At 46.8% G+C, this 24,344-nt stretch overlaps 1 protein-coding gene across 4 annotated transcripts in view; it reads right to left on the bottom strand.

Annotated features, from left to right (window-relative positions):
• Window positions 1-24,344, bottom strand: part of PTPRG (protein tyrosine phosphatase receptor type G) — a 717,269-nt gene that overhangs the window by 99,012 nt on the left and 593,913 nt on the right. For all 4 annotated transcript variants that reach the window (XM_043587811.1, XM_043587813.1, XM_043587812.1 and 1 more), the window contains exons 9-12: window positions 13,318-13,502; window positions 10,035-10,143; window positions 3,526-3,575; window positions 999-1,776 (exon numbers count right to left, since the gene is read on the bottom strand). In XM_043587811.1, coding sequence (XP_043443746.1) covers window positions 999-1,776; window positions 3,526-3,575; window positions 10,035-10,143; window positions 13,318-13,502 — 1,122 coding nt within the window. The remainder of the gene's footprint in view (window positions 1-998; window positions 1,777-3,525; window positions 3,576-10,034; window positions 10,144-13,317; window positions 13,503-24,344) is intronic.

Below are 24,344 nucleotides of genomic sequence, written 5' to 3'. Positions count from 1 at the left end.
CGGTTAAGCGTCCGACTTTGGCTCAGGTCATGATCTCGCGGTTCATGAGTTCAAGCCCTGCGTCGGGCTCTGGGCTGACAGCTCAGAGCCTGGAGCCTGTTTCAGATTCTGTGTCTCCCTCTCTCTCTCTGCCCCTCCCCCGTTCATGCTCTGTCTCTCTCTGTCTCAAAAATAAATAAACGTTAAAAAAATTTTTTTTTTTAAAAAAAAGAATGAAATCTTGGGGCGCCTGGGTGGCTCAGTTGGTTAAGCGTCTGACTTCAGCTCAGGTCATGATCTCACAGCCTGTGACTTCAAGCCCCACATTGGGCTCTGTGCTGTGATAGCTCAAAGCCTAGAACCTGCTTCCAATTCTGTGTCTCCTTCTCTCTCTCCCCCTCTCCCATTTGTACTCTGTCTGTCTCTCTCTCTTGCAAAAATAAACATTAAAAAAAATAAAAGAATGAAATCTTAAAGAGGGGCTCCTGGGTGGCTCAGTTGGTTAAGCATCCGACTCCTGATTTCGGCTCAGGTCATGATTTCGTGGTTCATGGGTCTGAGCGTCACAAGGGGCTCCACTCTAATAGTGCAGAGTCTGCTTGGGGGATTCTCTCTCCCTCTCCTTCTGCCCCTTCCCCACTCATGCTCTCTCTCTCTCTCTCAAGATTAACTTAAGAAAAGAAAAAGAGTGAAATCTCAATGAATAAACTTAAGATCAATGTCTTTTTTAATTCATTTACTTCACTGTGTCCAAGTCCTCGGAGGTACCCTGAGGTAAGTGGATTTTACCAACAAACAAACATCAAGGCAAGACTTCCTCGAGCAACAATAAGTGAGAAAGTCTTCTTATTAGAACAAACCAGAGAGCAAGAGAGACAGACAGATACAGGCACACACACGTCTCTTACGCCAGGGACACATATACTTCCAGGAACATGAAGTTCCCTATCCCGGTTTTTCTTAAAGGGGGAGACTGCTCACGGCAGCACGGAGCCTCACAGGAGGACCGGGCCACTTACCTGGATTGACAGTGATAAATTTGCTATCCTCGGAAAATCTGTCCCCTCGGGACATAGGCTTTTTCGATGGCATCTGGGGCCTCCCAGGATCACTCCCTTCGAAACGCTCCTCTGTGACTGTGGCGGGCACTTGGGTGGAGGTGACCGAGCCGGGGTCCAGGCCCGGGAGGGCATCCCTCCCATCATCGGGCCGGGCTGTAGGGACGGCAGTGTGGTCTCGCCCGTGCCCAGGCAGAGTCTGACGCCCACCGGCCTCCGCAGTCCTGTCGGGAGACGAGGGGGTGGGGGTGGGCTCGTCCTGGCTCCGTTCCTGGGTGGCGTGGGTCACCCCGCTCTTTTTCTTCTCGGAGTCCTTCTCCCCCTCCTCCTCATGCTCCCGCTCTCCGTCCTCGCTCTCGCTCTCCTCATCCTTTTCCCCTTCCTCCGCACCCTCGCTGTCCCTGGTGGGCGCCGAGTCGCCGTCGGGGCCCGGGGAGGCCAAGGCCTCTGTGGTGGCTAGGACGGGCCTGCTGGCCTGCTTGCTGGCAGAGGCGGCCGTGGGCAGGCGCGTGGGCCACACGGTGCTGGGGAAGGACGGGATGCCACCACCGCTGAACCCCAGGCCCGCCAGGAGCGTGCTGGTGACCACCGAGGCCACGGTGGCCTGGCTGCCGCTGGAGGAGGGGCCCATCCCGGTCGCCATGGAGACAAATGAGAAGGGGATGCCGGACGACGTCCACGTAGAGGACCCCGAGCTGATGGGGGCCATGTCGGCCGAAGAGGCAGGAGACGCTGTGGGCTTCAAAGGATCACCCGGGGAGGTCAGGGGAAGGGACAGAAGAGAAAGCAGAGCCATGTCAGTCATCAGGATGGGGAAAAAGGCCCTGCTTATGACCCTCAGTAGGTTTTTGTGGTACCAAGGCTGACATGAGGTGGTCCATGGTCACATGACCACCTCCGGTCTCAACAGTTTTACAATCACTTTGAGCGCATTAAAAAATTCAACTAGCGTATCAAACCAACTCTTCACCACTTTTGCTTAGGAAGAAGCTCAGTGAGTGGCAAAAAAAAAAAAAGAAAAGAAAAGAAAAAAAGAAAAGTAAGTACCATTAAAGTTGGGGTAAAGACCAATATCCGCTAAGTAATAAATCAGCAACATCAGATGGTCACATGATCCTGGGCTGACCCTGCCAGAGGCAGGAGTCCCTGCTTTTTCATATGTATCACTGGCTCTCATGGAGAACACACAGCAACCAGGTCTAGAAAAGCCCTCCAGGGTCTGGTTCCTCCGTCTCAAAGTGAGGAAGCGGATGGACAGAAAGGGCACGTGGCTGTCCACGTCCGCAGCGGGAGGAGCCACGCTCAACCCTGCACGCTCTGGGAAGTGGCTTATAGCCCTGCGTCTTCCCTGTGGGCCCCGGCAGGGCTTATAGCCGCTGCCACTTCCGGAGTCTCTGGGTCTATCCATGGGGACCTCTACGCCCAGGTACATGAGGCGCACAGGATCATCTCCCCATTTTACAGGTCAGGAAACCAAGGTACAGAGATGTTAAGGGCTAGAGGCAGGGCCGCCTGTGTTCAAGCCTCAACGCATTCTTCCCACCATCCTAAACTGGGGCTTCTGTGTGAGAAGCAGATAATGGTATCTTGGAAAAACAAGAGATGTTGCTCTAAGTTACCGGTTTTCGTTCTTATAACCCGGTATACAGCATCCAGAATGCCATCCCCTCACTTATATAGTTCAAAACAATACAGCCAGAGCCACTTTGGTTCTTTAACGTCGTCACCATATTTCACTTGGGAAACTTTGTAGTCTAAGGAAGGCCAATGTTAGCACATGTTCGTTTCTAATGCTAAATGCCACATAAGACAAAGCATCCAGGACATAGAGGTCAGATGGTCTGGGCTTGAGTTGACAAACTCTTGTCTGGGTGATGCTGAGCACATTGTTTTAACTCACTAAGCCTCAGTTTCCTCTGTAAAATGGAAACAGTAGTAACACTAGTCTTATGGGATGCTGCAAGCAGTAAATAAAATAATAAAATCATCTAAAACCCAGGGAATGCTAGTAAATTTTAGACTACTACTGTTATTACCAACACTGTGATTAATATTATGATTGTTAGTTACACTAGGAATGGGAAAGCTTAGATATTAATCGAGGCTCCAGAAACTTGCAAATCCACGTAACTCTGGGGAAATGACAACCTCTGAATTTTAGCATATGTTCAACGAAGGGCTTGGAACAGACCTTCTGCAATCATTTGCACTCTTACTTTGTACGATCCCATAGATTATAAATAATTTAAAATATGGAGAGTTTTTACCTTGATAGGAACTATACAGTACAACACAACTGCTTTAACTATCGCCAAGCTTCTTTTCATAACACATTGAATTATAAAGAGGGAGAAATGTGATTTTTTTCTGTATTTTCACCTCTTCAAGAGCAGTTTAACAACATCCTACTGCCACCTCGTGGTCACAGTTTTAACTGCATGCGAGTTAACAACCAGCCAGAACAAAGCAATTACCGTTTGCTACTTACCACTCCTGTTTTAACAATTCTGGTCCCTTGGAATATTCGAGTAGTGTTAGCTGAGAAACAAAGAAATTACATCGTAAACAATATACCTTTTTTTGTTGTTCCAATAAAACTTATAATTTACATATAATTTTCACATGTCATGAGATATTATTCCTTTGTAGATTTTTTCCCAACCATTTAAAAATGTAAAACCCTTCTTAGCTTGTGAGTCATTAAAAAACCTTTCACAGGGCTATGTAGCTTGCCTGCTGACTCTTGTCTTACGGTATTAGTTAAATTTTTAAAAAAAAATTAATTGTTTTCTGTTTTGAAGTAAAACTTACATAAGTAAATCTACAAATTTTAGGTGTACTGTCCAAGTAATTTTCTCTATAAACACCTGTGTAACTACTACCCATATTGAGACATATATAGATGTTGGCCAGCACTCCAGAAGGTTTGCATAAGCCCCACACAATACTGACCCCACCTTTCCAAAAGGTAACCCACAATTCTGACCTCTGTTTTGTCTATCTCTGATTTCATATAAATGGAATCATTATTGCACTGTTCCTACCTATCATCTTTCTTTTCAAGTGTATTTATTTTTTTAGTAATCTCTGTACCCAACTTGGGGCTCAAACTCATGACCCTCGGATCAAGAGTCACATGCTCTTCTTTTTTTTTTTTAATTTTTTTTTTTCAACGTTTATTTATTTTTGGGACAGAGAGAGACAGAGCATGAACAGGGGAGGGGCAGAGAGAGAGGGAGACACAGAATCGGAAACAGGCTCCAGGCTCTGAGCCATCAGCCCAGAGCCTGATGCGGGGCTCGAACTCCCGGACCACGAGATCGTGACCTGGCTGAAGTTGGACGCTTAACCGACTGCGCCACCCAGGCGCCCCAAGAGTCACATGCTCTTCTGACTGAGCCAGCCAGACAACCCCCTACCTACCATCTTTTTGTTTATAATTTCCTACATTATCAATTCCGTGATTATAACATGAATCCTGAACTTACTATAGTTTACCTTAAACTAGCACTTGTACCACTTCCTGAAAACATAAGAACTGTACAACAGTTTAACCCTATTTGCCTGCCTCGCCTTTTGTGTGCTGTCATATATTTTATATTTTATTTCTATTCAGTTTTAAAGCCCCGTAAGATGCCGCCTTCATTGCTTCATTGCTTTAAATTGACAAATTCTGATATGACCCACACAACATTCGTTCTGATGTTCGTTCCTTCCTGTGATTCTGCCTCTTATTGTTGTTAAACAATATAACTCTAGAAAATGTTTAATTGTGGTAAAATACACATAAACTTACCATCTTAACCGATTACAAATTTTTTTTTAATTTTTGAGAGAGAGAGAGAGAGGGAGAGAGAGAGAGAGAAGGCTCCATGATCAGGACAGAGCCCGACGAAGGGCTTGATCCTATGACCCTGGGATCATGGCCTGAGCTGAAATCCAGAGTCGAATGTTCAACCGAGCCACCCAAGTGCCCCATCTTAACCACTTTTAAGTGTGCAGTTCAGTAGTGTTAAGTATGTTTTCATTGGTGTGCAACCAATCTCGGAATTTTTCATCTTCCAAAACTGAAACTCTGTACCCATTCACTCCTCTCCCAGCCTCTGGCAACCACCATTCTATTTGATGTTTCTATATGTTTGACTACTCTAGATACTTCACATAAGTGGAATCATATATATTTGCCTTTTTGTGACTGGCTTATTTCATTTAGCACAAGGTCTTTGAGGTTCATCCATGCTGGGCCATGTGTCAGAATTTCCATCCTTTTCAAGGCTGAATAATATTCCACTGTATACACACATAGCATTTTGTTTATCTATTCATTGTTAGTGGACACTTGGGTTGCTTCACTACTGTGAATAATGCCAAACAGTCTAATTAAAGAAAACAGCAAAGTGCTTCTTTGTGGTTATCTCCAAATAGGAGTGTTATATAAACTAAAAGTTTGCTTCCTATATACACATGGCACTGAAAAATCAAAAAAAAAAAAAAAAAAAACCTAAATACCAAAGTATACAATATGCGTGTCTGTTGTAAGTTTTTACCTAAACCAGGAGTGGCAAATGACTGGCATAATTTTTGATTGGCCTGCAACCTTTTTTAAAACTGAATTTGTTGCAATAGCTTTCAAACTAAAAATCCCAATTTCCTGCTTATCCTGTAAAGTCACAATATTCAGTAAAACTGAACTCTCCTCCCTGCAGGGACTGAGCATCCCTCAGTGGATGGTGGATGGTGGATGTCCAGCTTCCCGTGGATAACCCTCCCCATGTCTATGCATGTGCCTTGCACGGCCCCAGGGGCACCTGAGTCTGCAACCCCCAGCCTAATGACACATTCATTTTGCATAGTTGGAAAGTCGAGATGAACTCTCGACTTTGGAAAGAGATGCATAGTGGGAAAGAGATGAACGTGGAGAGGAGACCCATTTAGAAGTCAATGCAACCAAGTCAAACAGAGCAGCCTAGGAAGTGAACAGCTCTTTCCCGGGACTAACTATAACCTCCTACCATCTTTTAGTTGCTCTAGGATCGATACGGTGCTGTCTCAGAAAGGTGTACTCACCTCCCTTCGTTAAAGCGGGTCATCTAAAGAGACCTGTGTCACCTGCCCTTTACAAAGGGCTCTGATTAAGGCCCAGAAACGAAGCAGCAACTCAGCACACATACTTCTCATTAACGTTTGACAGTTTCTACTGGGCTGGTTCAAGCTGCGGTGACCAGAAAGTTTCTCCGGGGGACCGTTGGTATCAGAAATGCTTAACCTGGCACCCATGGGCCCAGGGGGATTCAGGGACAGGCAAAAGGCATCTGTTTTTTCCCACTAAGCTCTCACTGACGTGAAACCAAGGCTCTCCTTCTGCCATGAGAGCAGCCAACACATCTCAGCAGCCCCAGCAGGACCTGTGACTTTGACTGAAGTCAGGTATTTTTGTATTCCCTTATAATTGTCGTAGCTATTCTGCCGCAACGTTTATGTTTGTCGCCACTCAGACATCAAGGTAGCAAGCCGACCCAATGCTTGTCCTTCGATGCCTTAATAAAAAAAGGAAAAAGCATCTATGACTATATTCCCAAATTTATGTGTTTAAAATATTTTGACAACTGTATTTGAGCATAATTGGTTCCCTCTTCTGTGTATTTTACTTATTTATTTTAAGTGATTGTGAGATGGGATCCATTGGCTTCAGGCTGCCTAATGGGTCTGTGGCTCAGAGAAAAGCTCAAGAACCACTATTTTCTATGACCGTTGAGAACTGCAGACAGGCTTTGAACACGAAGCAATTGATCTTTCCACCCATTTTTGTTGAATTATGGGGGCCATAGGGTAATATTTAGGGGTGGTCTGTTGCTATGTATAAACGATCTGGATTTGGAATAAGAAATCAAGACACTGCTTAGTGGCCAAGTGGTTTTTTCTTCTTGTTGCTGTTGTTTTTTTTCTGCAAGTCACTTGACTGCCTGGAACATCATCTCTCCATCAGTAAAATAACATGTACCTTACAAGCTGCCACTGTCATGGGGTCAAATGAAATAACTTACTAACTTATGGGAAAAGGCTCTGTAACTGTGAGCCATTCATGGATACTGCTTGGTATTATTACTATTATATTTGTCACACTCAAGTCAATATGTAACACTTAATAGTGTATTTACCATAATGTACACATTCCAACATGGCTTCCTCATGCTCCCAAACCAGATGTAAACTTCATCACTGGGAAACCTAATTATTCTGAACTAGGCCTCTGTGAAATTCCTTAAGCTTTTTTCCACTCCCTTTTAAGATTTGAGTCCTAACAGTTGATCAGTTTTGCACGCTGGGCTCCACTGCTCACAAACGCATCCTTGGCTCTCAAGATGAGGTGTGCTAGCCTCCCCGAAGAGTTAGTTCGTACGCTGCCCACCGGATGCCTAATTTAGGGAAGACGCAAAAGCCATCGTGGGGAGGCCCGGAGGATCCACGCCCCTCTGTCAACGTACAGGGACAAGCAACAATATAGAAAACGAGGAAACGCACGTCCACCTCTGAACAAAGTGAGTCTTTCTAGACAAAGGAGACATTGGCCATTTCCAACAAGTCTCTGTGATCAGACATGTTAAATATTCCATGCTTGGAATTTATAGCTGACAAGGCCTTTTTGAATTACACTACATTACAAACATTTAATTTTTCAAAGTCCACACAGAAGCCAGCAAGCTCAGGGGCCTATTAATCAGGACAGGCAGTTCTGCAGATTCTAGGTTCTTGGTCGGAGCACACGGGAGGCCTAATCATGATTTATGCGTCCAAAGTTCCAGGGCCCTGGCCTCAGCAAACTCCCACTGTGGCCTCCTATTCTCTCTCCCCTGGGCCGCACAGACCTGGCTCTGGCCTGTGGACCCTCGTCAACACAGGCAGAGGGGCCAAAACACGCAGGGCACAGGGGGTCGCGTGAAAAAAACACAGCGATGCTCATTTCAGTTAGTTTAAATGGAAGGATGACATAATGTGAACACTAGCAAAGGGTATTTAAATGCTAAATGCCGAACTGTAAAGCTAGAAGGGATCCTTAGAGGGAATCTAAAGCTGGAGGGTTTCTTAGCCTGAGTTCACCCTTTCTTTTTATATCAAACCTAGTACTAAGGTGATATTTATAGTTGGTACCAGGCACTCTGCTAATTACTTTGCATGTTTCACCACACGCCATTCCACAAGGTCCCTGTGAGTCGGTACCTTCGATACCGCCGCTTTTCGGACGGGGACGCTGCAGCTTGGGGGAGCTAATAACCATTCTCTGAGTTCCAACACCGAGTGGCAGGTGGACTCAAAGCCGGGGGCCTCACTCCAGGGCCCCAGCTCTACACCAGTGCCTCTCAGTCTTCACTGCGCATGCCAGGTGGGCCATCTGCTTAGAACTGAGATTCCTGGCCCCACCATCAGAGATTCTGAGGCAATTGTTCAGGGAGAGGCCCATAAATGTGCATTTCTCACTGGCTTCCAGATGATGCTGATTGATGCTGCTGGTTCAGGACCTACGGGCTTGATGGGGCCCCTGAAGTTGTACTCAAAACTCTGGATTTTTCTATGGGAAGGGTCCAAAGACTTCATCAGATACATGACTCAAAAAAGTTAAAGAGCCACTGGCCTGGGGAGTAGGTTTCTCTGAAACTGAGGATCCCAGGTGTGAAGAACTTTATCAGTGAGGACCTCAGCCTAGGACAGCAAGGTCCAGTGCCCTGGTGCCTCCCGCCATGTTGGTCTTGGTGCACGTCCCCAAACTCAGTCACCAAATAAAGTCACAAAATAAAGTTTCACTGGAACCATGACTGGGATTAGGTTGGGGCAAGTTTTTTTTTTTTTTTTCCAACGTTTATTTATTTTTGGGACAGAGAGAGACAGAGCACGAACGGGGGAGGGGCAGAGAGAGAAGGAGACACAGAATCGGAAACAGGCTCCAGGCTCTGAGCCATCAGCCCAGAGCCCGACGCGGGGCTCGAACTCCCGGACCGCGAGATCGTGACCTGGCTGAAGTCGGACGCTTAACCGACTGCGCCACCCAGGCGCCCCAGGTTGGGGCAAGTTAAGACAGAGTGGAGCCTATCTTTATTTAGAATTTGTGTATTTTCTCCACGAACATTTTGCACGGATTTTGCTTCGAAAAAAAGTTCTGGTAAAATACAACATACCTTGAGTACGGAGTTTTTTGGTACTCTTAAATTTTGCACGAAGGTAAATGCTTCCTTTGACTGACCCTAGTCCTGACTCTGGAACGTTCTACCAGACCCTATCTCAGCAGGAGCATAGAGCTATTTCTCCAGAAACCCAAGGATCCTGCAAGCAAAGGCTCATTTATGTGGCTTGTAAGCGAGAAGGGCATGCTGTAGGAGCGCCTGGGTGGCTCAGTCAGTTAAGCATCCAACTCTCGGTTTCGGCTCAGATCACAATCTCACGGTTTCACGGGTTTGAGGCCTGCATCAGGCTGTGCACTGCCAGTGTGGAGCCTGCTTGGGATCCTCCCTCTGTCTCTGTCTCTCTCCCTCTCTTTCTGCTCCTCCTCTACTCATGCTGTCTCTGTCTCTCTCAAAATAAATAAATAAACTTAAAAAAAAAAGGAGTGTGCTATATGTTTGGGCTGTAGTTCTTAAGAGAATAGCTAAGTGAATCATGCTAAAAATCCAAAAGCGATATTCCATAACACGACTAGGATGTGATTTTTGTGATGACGCAGTGTTAGACAAATACTTGGTTCCCCACAGTTGGAATATGACAATAATAATAAACAAAATGATCAACACTCTGCTCTTGTTCCCCGTCTTCTGGCCTATGAAACCCCCAACCTAAAAGACAGGCTTAAATTCCTCAGGCTTTTCAGGCGTGATTTAAAACTCCATGTTGATTCTTAGGCCAGGCTTATTTCTTCTGACCAGGCACGTTAAGAAGAAAAAAGATAAAGCATAACAAAGGAGGGGTGCAGGGGCACTTGGGGCCAGAGAAGAGGGGAACTGGCCTTACCTTGAAAGAGCATAGTCTGGCTGAAGTCACTGCGCATGTCATTCCTACAGACGGCTTGGACACGGAACAGGTAAAGGCTATCCGGTGACACGTGGCTAATGGTGGCTTTCTGCAGGTGAAGCAAGAAAAGGCAGTGAGTTGGTTTTGAGGGCTGGTACACGCCTGACCTTCTAAAACCAAACCTAAAATAATGTTAAGCATTCCTTTTAGGTTTCTGGGTACCATGGCAAAGCCTGACAGACACGATGCTCCCCTGCTGACCGAAGGCTCAGTTTGAAGGGAAAGAACATTTCGAAATAACTGGCTGGGAATCTGTTTTCAACACTGAAGCGTGCAGGATAGCAGATGTAACAAAATCAGTCCGGACTCATCCTTGACCGGCCTGGAACATGTCTTCGGCCATCTTCGTCCTCACAAGGCTTGGGATTCTTTCCTTTAGTCCAGTTATAGACTGTAATTATTTACCCTAGGCAGCCTCTAGAATTACCAAGTATACTAAACTTCCAGAAGCAGGCAGAGTTTTTAATATCAACAACAAAATCTTGGCGTATACATTTCTTGGCAGTTCAGAGGCCTCGTTGTACTTGATGGATGGATACTATGGGGCACGAGGCTAGGTCAGAACACTTGATTAGAGCCCAGATGACACGAGACCCACCCCTGTCACACCACTCGCTGGCCGTGTGATTCCAAGTCAGTTGCTTAATGTCTTCCAGCCTCTGCTACCTTCCACTGTTAAATGCAAAAAGCAGTAGCTACCTCACAGGATGCTTGTGAGTCCTGTAGCACACACGCCATGCAAACCTTGTCCGCAGGCATTCCGCACCACATAACGTAAAGAATGCCCCTGGTCTAACACAGAGCCCAGCAAGCCACAGCCCACAGGCCAAATCCTGCCTACTGTTTCCTTTTTTTAAATAAAGTTTTATTAGCATACAGCCATGCCCACTCATTTTCATGTTGTCTGTGGCAGCTTTCAGCCTACGACGGCAGAGCTGAGTAGCTGCCATAAAGACCTAATGGCCTGGAGAGCACCCCCCCCCCCCATTTTGCTATCCGGCTCTTTCTAGAGAACGTCTTGTCAATCCCTGGTCAAGCATCACCAGCCAAATCCAAATCCCTGTTCCTCAAAGCTTTATTCTAAGAGTCTTTGAAAATGAGAGAATTGGGGGCGCCTGGGTGGCTCAGTCGGTTAAGAGTCCAACTTCAGCTCAGGTCGTGATCTCACGATTTGTGAGTTTGAGCCCTGCTTCAGGCTCTGCACTCTCTCTCTCTCTCTCTCTCTCTCTGCCCCTCGTGGGATTCACTCTCTGTCCCTCTCTCTCTGCCTCTTGATCACTTGTGTTCTTTCTCAAAAATAAATAAATAAACAATAAATAAATTTTAAAAAATTCAAAAAAAAAAAAGTGTTCCTTTTAGGTTTCTAACCCCAGTAGCCGTAAGGTAGAGAACAGCTTTGCTCCCACTACATCAGCACTCTCAACTTCTTGAAGAATTAAGAAAATTAATTTTGTGTCCCCAAAGAAAATAACCACCCCCAGAAAATTCTGCTTAAAAAAAGAAAAAAAAACTTGCTGTCAAAGCAGGTTTTTCTCTCTCTTTCTCTCATAAACTAATTAATGCCTCATTCTCTAAACCTCTGACCCCCTGGTCTGTCTTTGTTCAGAGCGAAATCTTTGCTCCATCTATGCAGGGGTTTATTAGAATTCACTCCCAGCCGGTATCTATTTATCTTTGTGTGTTTAATTATTTTCCACTTAGAACAAGAAACCGCGTAAGCGCCTAGTTTCTGCTGATTAATGTAAGTCATCTGTACTCGAGAATGAGAAAAACCCTTTACGGACTTCCAATAGTGACAAGAGAAAGGTTAAAACACATCATAACCTTGGGTGCCTTTCAATAGATTTCCCTCTGATTTCATGAGGCTCATCATTCCCTAATGTGACCCAGATAACAATGTCTAGTGGGGAAATTGAAAATATAAATGGAAATGAAGTAAAAGAATCTTCATCTAAAAGAATATGAAAAGTATTATTCTGTAACTGATTGAATGGGCCCTGGGGACTCTGTATGGGAAAGAAAAAAAAAAAAGTGATAACAGTCATTAAGAATCCCACTTGGTGCTACTGTATTTTTCATGTGCACATACAATTACGGTTTCATTATTCCACAGCCTTTTTTTTTTTCATTAACAATAAGTGGAAGGCTTTTAAACCAAATGTGTCACTTTGAGTTTCTATGCAAAGACTTCAAGCCTCGTGCTTGCTGGAGGGTTTGCTTTCATAGCGAAGAAGATGGCATCTGCAAGCACCTGTTCTGAAGGGCCTCGGTGGGTGTTGGCCTCTAAACACTTCTGTAAACGTTAGGACGAGAAGCTGGGCTGGGCAGGGCAGAGACAGCTTAGAGTGACGTCAGATATTAGAGCATCTGAGAGTCTGAGAACACAGGTTAAAAATCACATGGCCACAGGGGTCCAGTGTGAAATGGTAATGTGTGAGGCTGATCATTTGTGACCGAGGGAGTGGTGGGGACTCTGGGCAGCTAACGGTGCAGGTGACTAGAGTACTAGTGGGGAAGAGGAGGGGGAGGAGGAGGAGGAGGAGGGGGAGGAGGAGGAGAGGAAAAGGAAGAACTATAATAGTAATAGCTTGGGGCTTATCCAGCACTTATGTGCCAGGACCTGTTGTACATTTGCACACCTCATACTTACAACAGCCACATCAGATTTAAAAAAGGGCTTAATGGAAGCTTTCTGGTTTTTTGTTGGTTGGCTTTTTGTTTTGTTTTGTTTTTTAATGTTTTATTTATTTTTAAGAGAGCCAGAGAGAGAGGGCGCATGAGTGGGAGAGGGGCACAGAGACAGAGGGGACAGATGATTGGAAGAGGGTTCTGGGCTGACAGGAGAGAGCCCGATGTAGGGCTCAAACTCACCACCGTGAGACTGCTACCTGAGCTGAAGCTGGACGCTCAACCGACTGAGCCACCCAGAAGCCCCTGTTGGTTGTTTTTTGGAAATAATGTAAGAATAAGCAGTCATTTTTGAAGAGCCTGATTACAAAGAAACTACCTAGCTTTTTCCGGTGGTGTAGCCAGGAAACGGAAGGGTGGAAGGAGCCCAGGGGGGGTCCCAGCCACGGCTCCCAGGGATAGCCACGGCGATGCGCAGCACAGCGCCCTCAGCAGGCACAGATAAGGCACGCCGTGCAGTGCGCGGATGGTAAGAGATGCGGCAGGGGCTCCCCTCGTAACTGCAAGGGCAGTTATGAACACAGCGAGGTTTTACCAAGTCTTTGTCGCTGTCCTTTGTAAACGTCTTCTCCTTCTCGTCCTCGTTCTTGGTCCAGCTGTAGGAGATCATGTAGTTCATGATGGGTGGGTGGTAGACGGTCTCCGGCTGGCTCCAGGACACCTGCAGCGCCGTCTGGTTCAGAGGCTGCACCTTCATGTGGATGGGCGGAGAGCTGCAAACTGAAGACAACACACGGCCAAGCTCAGGGGCTCCCGGGACAACACGCGATTCCACCACGTGCCCGAGTTCTTAAAGATTCTAACCCCCCAAAGCTGGCATCGTAGTACAGGAAATATCCGTACTCCTTTTACCGAGTTTCACCCACTGCTAACATTTTGCACCTCACACTCACACACACACACACACACACACGCGCGCGCGCAATTGTTTTCTTGCAAAATCACTGAAAGCAAGTTGCAAACATGCTGATGCTTCCCTCCTTAATACTTTGGCCTTCATCTCCTCAGAATAAGGGCATTCTCTTATATAATTGCATTGGACTGCACACTTGCGTCCCCCTCTGCAAATTCATATGCTGAAATCTGATCCCCAATGTCACGGTATTTGAAGGTGGGGTCTTTGGAAGGCAACTGAGTCATGAGGATGGAACCCTCATTATGAAGGGGATTAGTTTTTCTGTAAAAGAGACCCCAGAGGCACCCCCTCACCCATTCACCATGCAAGCAGACAGCCGTCTTACGGACCAGGAAGCAGGCTCTTACCAGACAGCAAATCTGCCGGTGCCTTACCCCAGGGTCCCAAGCCTCTGGGACTGTGAGAAAACAAAATTTCTGTGGTTGACAAACCTCCCAGGCTATGGTAGTTTGTGGTAGCAGCCTGAGCTAAGGCAATAACCGTCACAGCATTATCATACTTAAGAAAATAAACATTAATTCAATAATATTATCTGATATATAGTCCATATTCAGATTTCCCCAGTCATGTCCTATGATAATTTACGGCCATTGCCCACCCCACCCCCATCCCATATTGCAGTTAGTTATCACAATGCTTTAGCCCTTTAAATCTATTACAGTCCCTGGCCTTTTTTCCTGATGACTTTTTTGAAGAAGCCAGGCCATCTGATGTGTGGGCTATCCCGACACAGTGAAACTGTAGATGAAATTTTACTGTAAATACACCAGAGTGTCAACCGATATAATTTAAAACGAGACTTTAATTTTGAAGCAAAGCCACAAAACAGGGATGGGTTTCCTCTGGACCAGCAGGACCCTGTGTATTTATACGGATGCAGGGCATAAGGAAAAGTCAGGCTACTTCTCTTTTTCACTCCTTGTGGCCGGCACGTTTGAAGGGATGTGGTGGTTCTACATCCATTGGTAGACAAAGCCAAGTCAACAGTAGCATTAATAGTGCAACATTTTAGGTTTTCAAATGGGTCCTTTCCAGTGGCCATGATTCCTGTCTCCGTGGGGCTTAGAGTCTACGGCAGGGTTTCTGAGCCTCAGCAGTACCGACCTCGGGCCAGACAATTCTCTGCTCCTGGGGGGCTGTCGTGTGCGCTGCTGGATGTTTAGCAGCATCCCTGGCTGCATCCAGTAGACGCTGGGAGTACTTCCTTCCCCAGTTATGACAACCAAGATGGTCCTCAGATAATGCCAAATGTCCCCTGGAAGGCCAGTCGCCCCCAGCTAAAAACCACTGGTCTAAAGGGGGCGATGGAGATTCGTCAAAGAAAGACACATGTGCAGCTGGTATCACACGCCCGGATGGAATGGATGGTCAGGAGGAGAAGTACGCAGTGTTTTCCAAGCATATTATGGGAGGATGTGGCCCAGGCTTTGGTAGAGACTCCCTTGAGGAAGGTACATCTGCCTGAGAGCTGACAGAGAAGTGGAGATTAAGGGGAGGGAGGGAGGGCAGGTCGAGGGACCACAGCAGGGGGAAGGCCTGAGGGGCTGGATGGAGGCACAGAGAACTAGGCAAGAGGCGAGCATTAACTGGTGGAGCTGGAAAGACCTCATACCCCAAAAGCCAAGTCTGGTCTTGATCCTATGGGCACCGGGAAACGAGAAAGATCTAAACCAGAGAACGACGCAAGCAGGTTTGCACTCTTCAAGATCCCTTGAGCTTCCACCTCCCGGTAGAAGAACCTGGAGGAGCCAGGAGGGAAGGGGGGAGGCAGTGAAGAGGTGCTGTGGGTGGCCAGGCTTGCAGACCAGAGAGAGGATCCGAGAATGGTGGGATCTAGAGCAAAGAGGTAAAACTGAGAGGCCCAGTGAGGTGCTGGCCTAGGAAGGGTGTGAGGGAGAGGAGGGCAGTGAGGACCATACTCCGCCTTGGGGTGCAGGAGGTGAGCAACACCGGAGGAGATGGGTCAGGCTCCAGGGCTTGGTTCTGGCATCTCCCAGAGACACAATTACATGGCCAGCAGCCTACTGCGAGCCACACTCCCCTATTTTCCAACCGAGAGCCCCAAGCCCAAGGCTGCCCAGGGGAGCAGGATGGCTTTCCTGCCAGAGATGCACGGGCCCAGCTTTGAGGACCTGGCTGCTGGAGAAAAGCGGAGATTGGTTTTGACAGGGAGGCACCCTTTTGCTCTGCAACTGCCAAATCACGCTTCAGCCGGAGAGATTCACTTTGTGCGACTGAGACAGGAAGGAAGGGCTAAATTGATGAGGCATTCCCACTGCCCCTCAGAACCCCGGGAGGCATCTTGCTGCCTACCGTGCAAATGCCACCAGCACAGGGACATCAAACAAGCAATCTGAAAGGGAGGCCCGCAGCGAGACGCTAGGGTGCAGTGACAGCAGGAGGACACTAGGTGGCGCTAACATACCGCTTTTAAATACCCCAACTGCCTATGTGGCTGGTAGTTTCTCAAGACAGAGCATGGGCGGGGGAGGGGGGAGAGAGAGGAATCAAGGAAAGATCTACACCCCATCTTTCCAGGTGCCAATAATGAACCCAGGAGATTCATATATTGGAAAGCTTCCGTATCTTACAGTGATGACCATGTCAAATTTCCTGATTTCTACATCTCTTCTCACCTCCTACCATGTTCTTATTTAAACTCCCTTATTCTGAAGACATCACTCCTCTGCTCCAATTAGTGGTGAGCTGTATGGGGATGCATATATCTCCAAGAGTTACATCATAATCACATAAATAATTCTATCACCCACATGCGGATGCAACCATTCTTCTTATTTATTCTTTCAAATTAAAATAGCTCAGTTTTTCTTTGCTGATTAAGATGATTCATGTTAATGTTTTTAAAAGGAAACCCAAGTAATACAAAAAGAAGAAAGCTAAAAAAAAATCACCTCAAATCCCAGAATCTAGAGATAACCACTGTTAACTTTCTGGGGATCTCACATTCCCGTATCTCTTCGTGCACATGTAAAAGCACATGCATGCAATTTGATGTAAATGGGATATGGTTTTACATTATAGTTGTTACATTGCTGTTGTGTTTAACCCACTAAGTCATGGAAATATTTCCTTGTCAATAAAGAGAGCTTGCGGTTTTCACTGTTTTGAATGAACGTGCAGAGGTACAGAAGCCCACTGTCTCAATGTACGAGAAAAAAAATGTATGTACACTTAAAGTCAAAACCTTTTATTTGAAACTAGCACTTTACGTTTTTAAATACTGAGATTATCAGTTAACATCCCATTTTGGAGAATCTGTGGGTCACGTTGACAACTAGGGAGAATCTTTGTCCAATAGGACCTTCCTAAAAAAAAAAATTACGTGAGTGTAACTGACATACTATGTTACATCAATTTCAGGTATATGACAACGTACTAGACAATGTACTGAGTGAGGCTCACAATGGAGGCAGGTCAGACCTCTAATGAGACCACCCATTCAGATGGATCCTCACTGAGGCGCCTCCAGAGGGCCCCCGCTTGTCCCAGACTACATACTGAAGCACGCAGTAGCATTTACAGGCTGAGGAGCTCTGTCCCACCTGAGACGAGCAGGCAGAGAGGAAATTTTTCTCTCTCCATCTATCTCCACCACTGCCCTGAGAGGGAGGGTTTTTCTGGGCCAGATTTGCAGAGTACTAGAAGGACCAACAACAGGAGTTGGCAAACTTTTTTGGTCAAGGGCCAGACAGCAAATGTTTCCAGCTTTTCCAACCGCACAGTCTCTGTTGCAAATAGTAAACTCAGCCTTTGAAGTGCAAAACCAGCTCAGGCGGTATGCAGAGGAACGAGTGTGGCTGTGCTCCAGTAAACCTTTATTCCTGGACACTACATTCCAATTTCACAGGACTTTCTTCTTTCTTTTCTTTTTATCTGCAGAGCTAGATACCAAGTCGTCTATATTACTCATTTTTAATTCAGTTTATTTAAACTTAAAAATAGTTCACTGGGTGTTGTATGGAAACCAATTTGACAATAAATTTCATATTAAAAAAATAAATAAAATCACCTTTTTTTTACCAATAAATAAATAAATAAACAATAAAAAAATTTTTAAAAAATAGTTCACACATTTGATTTTCAGGCGTTAGGAAATCTTGGGTGTTTTTTCAACTGTTCAAAATTAAAAAAAAAAAAAAATTATTCCTAACTCATGGTTGTACAAAAGGTAGTGGTCAAGTTCTGGCCTGTAGGTCACTGGTTTGCTGATCCTTGATCTGGAAAATAAAGGGAGGCCAAGCTTTTATCTGAAGATGCTTGCGTTCTTAGCACTGAATTCCGCCTCTCAACACAGCCTGAGAGGTCCACTCGGCCTCAGAGTGGAGACTCTTCTGTGTGCAATTATATTATTTACTTTGCTGAATGTCTTTGGTAAGTAATCTACCTGCCCACCAGAATGGAAACTCCAAGAGGCTAGCATCTTTCCTGTCTTGTCTGCCGCATTATCCCTGGTGGTGAAGACAGAGCTTGACCCAGGGTGCCTGGTAGTTCGGTCCGTTGAATGTCTGGCTCTTGATTTCGGCTCAGGTCATGATCTCACGGTTCCTGGGGGATCGAGCCCTGCGTCGGGCTCTGCACGAATAGTGTGCAGCCTGCTTGGGATTCTCTCTCTCTGTCCTTCCCCTGCTTGCATTCTCTCTCTCAAAATTAATAAATAAACTCACAAAGCACAGAGCCTGACACAGAGCAGGCCCTCAATAAATACTACCAGAATGAGTGGCATGTTGGGTGGGTGGGCTCCTCTGCTGTCCGTGTCCCGTGTGCCATCACCCCCGCCATGCCTGCCATCTTCTTCCACTCTTCTCTCTGGCCAGCAACCCCTCTGCCCCCCACCCGGCCTCCCTGAGGGTCTTGATCCAACCTCACAGTTCCCCTCTGACATCTCTGTGCTCCCAGGGTCCCTCTGCTCCCCATTTCAACTTGCCCATCACGTGTGTCCCCATCAGCTGCCCACTTCTCCATTCCTGTGACAGGACTGTAAGTACCTCCAGGGCATGGACTGCACTCTTCATCACTAATGCCCTCAGCAGGGCCTCAAATTTCATTCACAGAATGAAGGAAGGCATTCTGCTCTCCAGTCAGGACCACTGGTAAAGTTCCCATGTACAGAATCAGTGCCATTTTTTTTAAATGTTTATTTATTTTTGAGACAGAGAGAGACAGAGCATGAATGGGGGAGGGTCAGATAGAGAGGGAGATGCAGAATCCGAAGCAGGCTCCAGGCTCTGAGCTGTCAGCACAGAACCCGACACGGGGCTCAAACCCATGAACCGTGAGATCATGACCTGAGCTGAAGGCAGATGCTTAGCCGACTGAGCCGCCCAGGCGCCCCAAAAATAAATAAACATTTTTTAAAATTGGCCTATTTTACATGCACAGCTGGATTTTTATACCGAGTCTCCATCCACATGAAGACCACAGCCGCCTCCCCTGCAGAGTGGGGGTGTGTGTGCTCAGTTTTGCCCCAGTCCCTGCCTCTCCCCACGGCCTTGGCCCAGCTCACTTCACCCACAGCTGCCGGGCCCCCAAGGCCAGGTGAGTTTTCCCCTGGTCTAAAATGAGCACCAGGAGCACCGTCCTAGGCACGCAACAGGCGCCCAGCCCGGCACCCTTGACAATGGCCATGGCAAACTGCACCTAACACAGGGAGTCGGCCAGTCGTCTTTTACACAAAATCAAAGCCTGTTAACCATGGGGGAGGTACCACACCCGGCTCTCTAAACAAATACTCCCCTGTGAGGTGCTCCCGACACCACCCTTCCCCTTCTCGGGGGCCTGATTATGTCTGATTGCTTTTTCACAGGCAGCTCGGATGATGTTCGGTGCCAGCTCTGAGAATTTCTGCCTTCGTTCTCAACCACCTTTAATTATGATCCCAGACTTCGTTAAATAATGAAGAGGCTTCTTAGCAGAGCACCCAAGGTCCTCTGATGCTAAATCAATGTCAAGGATATCTTCTCAGTGGTTCTTACAAAATGGTAGTCTCCCCCATTCCCACCCCCACCCCTCTTCATTCTGGGTGTTTGATAAACTAATGTGACAGGCTCTGTTTCGAGGTCGGTGGTAACTTGCAAGGGCCTGAAACTATTGAGGGACCTCCTCCCTGCACCCCCCCCCCCCACCTGAGTTTCACACCCGAGGCAATAGGCTGATTACTGATCAGGAATCAAAGGGGCAGCACTGCTCAAAACACAGCAACGTGGTACACATTCACTATTTCACGATGTTTTCAACAGAAATGAAACAGCTGCCTGGGGCCAGGGGCTGAGGCAGGGGGACTCTGTGGCATCCTCTACCACACAGGGTGGTACCAGCTTAGCCCAAACTGGCTGAGGATCACGGGGTCTCAAGATCCCTGCCCCAGGGACCTGCCAGGCAGGGAGAGTGGACAGTACTACGATGTCCTCTTGAGCAGAAGGGACGCACTCAAGTGGCACAGAGCCATGGAGCCTCGCCTCTGACAGCTTAAGCGCCTGTCATTTCTTTATGGCCCCAGCCCAGCTCAAGAATCCTTGAATATGGAGTCCTTTAGGGGAAATTTCCAAAGAAATGGCCTCAGGGAAGGAGTTTTCTTTTTGAAGGGTTGAATCAAAGAGGTCTAGGTAAACACAAATCCCCCAAAGCAGGCTATGCAGGACTTCAAACCCAGTATCTTGGTGCTCTGGGGGTGTCACCTCCCCCGCCCTCACCAAGGGCTTATGAATGAGAAACTGTTTGGCCAAAGTGGCAGAACCGGGAAGGATGAAATTAAAGCAGAGCCCTAGCTCTGGCATTTTTGGGTTTTATGGCATCCGAATAATGTCCATTTGGAGCTGCCGGCTGCCAAGCACATGCAAGGGCCAGGCTCCATGCCTTCATCTTGATAACCCATGCATGTGTAACTGAATCCAAGAGGTGGGTTCAATTATTCTCCCCATTAAAGATGAATGAGGACACGGGGTCCAGAGACACCAAGTCACCGGGCTGGGCCAACGCCACAGAGAGGGAGGAGGGCTGAGAACTGGAACCCAGTCTGTCTGATTCCAAACCAGAGTGGGTGAGCGACGGGAAGCTCATGTACGTCCTAGCCACAGACACCTCCCACATCGGCTCTCTCTTCTACGAGATGGTAGTAAAAAGTCAGGAGGGCTATTCAAGGCTTAAGAGGTGAAACCGGTTGCACACAGGCATGAGGCGTGGCTACTGCAGCCTCAGGGCTGTGACTTCCTCCTCCACTCCCCTTCCCCTCCCCTCCTTGTTCTCAATGACACATGAGAGTGTAAGGTCTCTTGACAAGTTCCAGAGCAGCTTCCAACTCCTTTGAGAATGGATGAATGGATGGATGGAGCCCAATCCCCACTCTCCCTATCAGAAAAATGCAGCCTACATTTGTGGTCCCCCAAACCATCATGGGGATGCTGGAACTATGTGGGGTGGTGCAAGCTGTCCACCACCAGGGCCTTTACTCTGTGCGTTTCGGTGCTGCCATTGCAGTATAACAAGTCCTATCTGATGAGCCTGGCGCTGGGCTGAGTTAGTGTATTTCACAAACCATGTCATGAAATCCTCTCTGTAATTCTATGGGGCCCCTGGCCCCATTGTTACACCCCTGTTTTGTTTTATTTTATTTTCTGTTTATTTATTTGTGTGTGTGTGTGAGAGAGACAGAGCATGAGCAGGGGAGGGACAGAGAGAGAGGGAGACACAGAATCTGAAGCAGGCTCCAGGCTCTGTGCTTGTCAACACAGAGCCCGACAGGGGGCTCGAACTCACGAGCTGTGAGATCATGACCTGGGCTAAAGTCAGATGCTCAACCGACTGAGCCACCCAGGTGCCCCATGTTACCCCCGTTTTAGAATCAGAGATCCAAAATGGTCATCCATTCACTTTTTCACTTTGGAGGCAGACTGCTTTGGTTCTAGACAGACCAGCTGTATAGTCTTGGGTAACACATGGTGAAGCTTTTGGGTAAGTGCAGGAAATGCACAAGCACGTGCTAACTGATGTATAGAAAGTGTGCTATAAGAAATCGCTACTGTTAAATATTTACTGAGCACCTATTATGTACCAGGACACTGACCAGGAACTAGGGATAGAGGTGAACACAAGTGGACATGGTCCTTGACCTCCTGGAGATTACATCCCAGAGGGAGAAACACATCAACCACTTAATCCCCCTAAAAGAGAGTTCTTAATTTAGGGCTTCTTAGTGGCTCTAGATAGAATGCACAGAAATCTGTGAACTTGGATGGGAAAAAATATACTTTTATTTTCACTGATCTCTATCTAAAATTTAGCATTTCCTTCCATTTCAAATGCTGGCAACAAAGTATAGTAGTAGTAATTAGCAGGACCTGGAGGACATCACCAATAGACATCACAGATCTATTTCTGCTAGATTACAGTTGTTGCCAATATCTCAAATCTTCCTCATGCTCGTTATTATTTCAAAATTACAATGGTTATTAGACCTGCTGCTAGATTTTATAATTTAATGCCTTCATCAAGAAGCAGATAAATTACTATATTATAATTAAATTTTTTTGATAATATCTGAGGATAATTGGCTTCCTTGGTAATCTATTTTACTTTATTTTATGCATCTAAAAACCATCAATATGAGAAGAAGTCTATGGGATTCACCAGATGGCTGAAGGGGTCCATGGCATTCACAGGTTAAACGTAATTACAAAAATATTATTCTGCACAAAGATTTAATAAGGGACCCTGACCCAGGTTTGGGGGATGGGTTAGCAAAGATTTACTGAGAAGAGTGATGTTTGGACTGAAATTTGAACAAGAGTAGGGTTTATAAAGTGAACAGGAAGGAAGGAGGCATAGATACGTCAAACAGAAAAAAATAAAAAACACAGCTTGTGCAAAGGCCCTGCAGTTGAAAAATTGGAAAGAAAACTAGTATGGCTGGCAAGTAGGGGATGAAGAGAATGGTCCAAGACCAGGTCTCAAAGCTAGTAGTGTTGGAGCCAGAGTTCACCCCTGGGTGGGTCTCACTAGAGGCCAGACTTTGCTGGACGGCCACTTTCTTATGAGGTGAGAGACTCAGGGGCACAGTGGCCCCGACATTCTATGGTGTCTTAACTAAAGCAAACAGTAACCTGTTGCGAGATAACAGAAAACATGTACATTCGTCTCTACCCCTGGGTCCTGACACAGAGCTCCTAAAACCCTTGCAACTTTCCAAGTGGTAAGAACACGGAGAGGATCTCTTGTTCTAACGTTTGTTTCTGACCTCATCCCTGACAGAGGGCTCCTGATACTCTTGTAAACATCTAAGTGATAACATGCTCCTAACTCCACTGGGATAGAAACTCCTCCACTGGGGACTCTCCCAGGCCTCACCCTATGTATCTCTTCATCTGGCTGCTCATCTGTATCCTTTATCACATGCTTTCATAAATTGGTAAGCATAATTAGGTGTTTCCCCTAGTGAGGCACTCTAGCAAATCAATCAAACCAAAGAGGGGGTAGTAGGAACCTGTGATTTGAAGCCAAGTTGGACAGAAGCTGTGGGTAACCTGGGGATCTACTACTTGTGACTGGCATCTGAAGCGGGGTGTGTATATCTTTTGGGACTGAGCCCTCAATCTGTGGGATCTGACAGTGTATCTCCAGGTAGACAGCATCAGAACCGAGTTAAGTTTGTAGGACATCTAGCTGGTGTCGCAGGATTGACTGATTGGGGAGAAAAGCCACCCCACATTTGGTGACCAGAAGTGCCCAAAGTAAGGTATTCTGTGTAAAAGTAAGAGGCACGCGCGCGCGCGCACACACACACACACACACACACACACACACAGGAGGTAGAGAACTGGGTTTCCCCTAAGCAGGAGGGAGAGCAAAATTTTCTATTGTATCTGTGGAATTCTTTTCCACACCACCCAATGGCATCCCTTCTGTTCCCATGAACGAGCCCTGGTATGGAAGTCAGTTTCTCAGCTACCAACTGAGTATTAGGCAGAACTACTGTGGAAGACAGCAAATTCGCAAGCATTCTTATCCCATCAGCTTGTCTCTGCTGTGCATGTAACAGAGCCACACGCTCAAAATACAACGGGAGCAGCCAGTGTTCCGGAAGGCAGAAGGAGAAATTCAATTCTCCAGTCCTCCAAGCACGCGGTTTTGACTTTCCCATATTATGCTGTTCCCGACCTCTCCCACCTCCTCGGAGTCTTTTTTCCTATGTGATATCCCTCTTCCTCTGAGAGTTTAAAGGCCACGGGAGGTGTCCATGTCCTATGCAGGAAAAAGCATTGTTCAGCTTGGCGCTAAGGGAGGTGGCAAAGTTCAGAATGATGCATATTCCCAGCTCCACTTGACAACAGCAGCTTCTCAGACACTGGGTGGGAGACCAGACTCCAGGTACTTCCCTCCCTTTCAAGTGTAAGACGCTGTGATTTCCTGCCAAAAGGGCAAAGTGGACCTGTCCCACTTGAATTGAGCACAGCATCCTTTCCACACAGTACCACTTAACTCTCGCTTCTCCCTCTGCCCTGCTCTAGTCCTGGGCTCCCGATGGAGGTCTGCACCAGATTACCAGCATGCAGCTCTAGGGGAAACAAAAGTGTTGGAGCTGGGTTTTCTCTGGCCTGGCCTCCTACTTCCTATCACTGAAATGCTGTTACGGC

Source organism: Prionailurus bengalensis, chromosome A2 (assembly GCF_016509475.1).
Source record: "Prionailurus bengalensis isolate Pbe53 chromosome A2, Fcat_Pben_1.1_paternal_pri, whole genome shotgun sequence".
Taxonomy (NCBI): Eukaryota; Metazoa; Chordata; class Mammalia; order Carnivora; family Felidae; genus Prionailurus; species Prionailurus bengalensis.
Note: the sequence above shows the minus strand (reverse complement) of the source record. Positions and strands in the feature narration are given on the sequence as shown.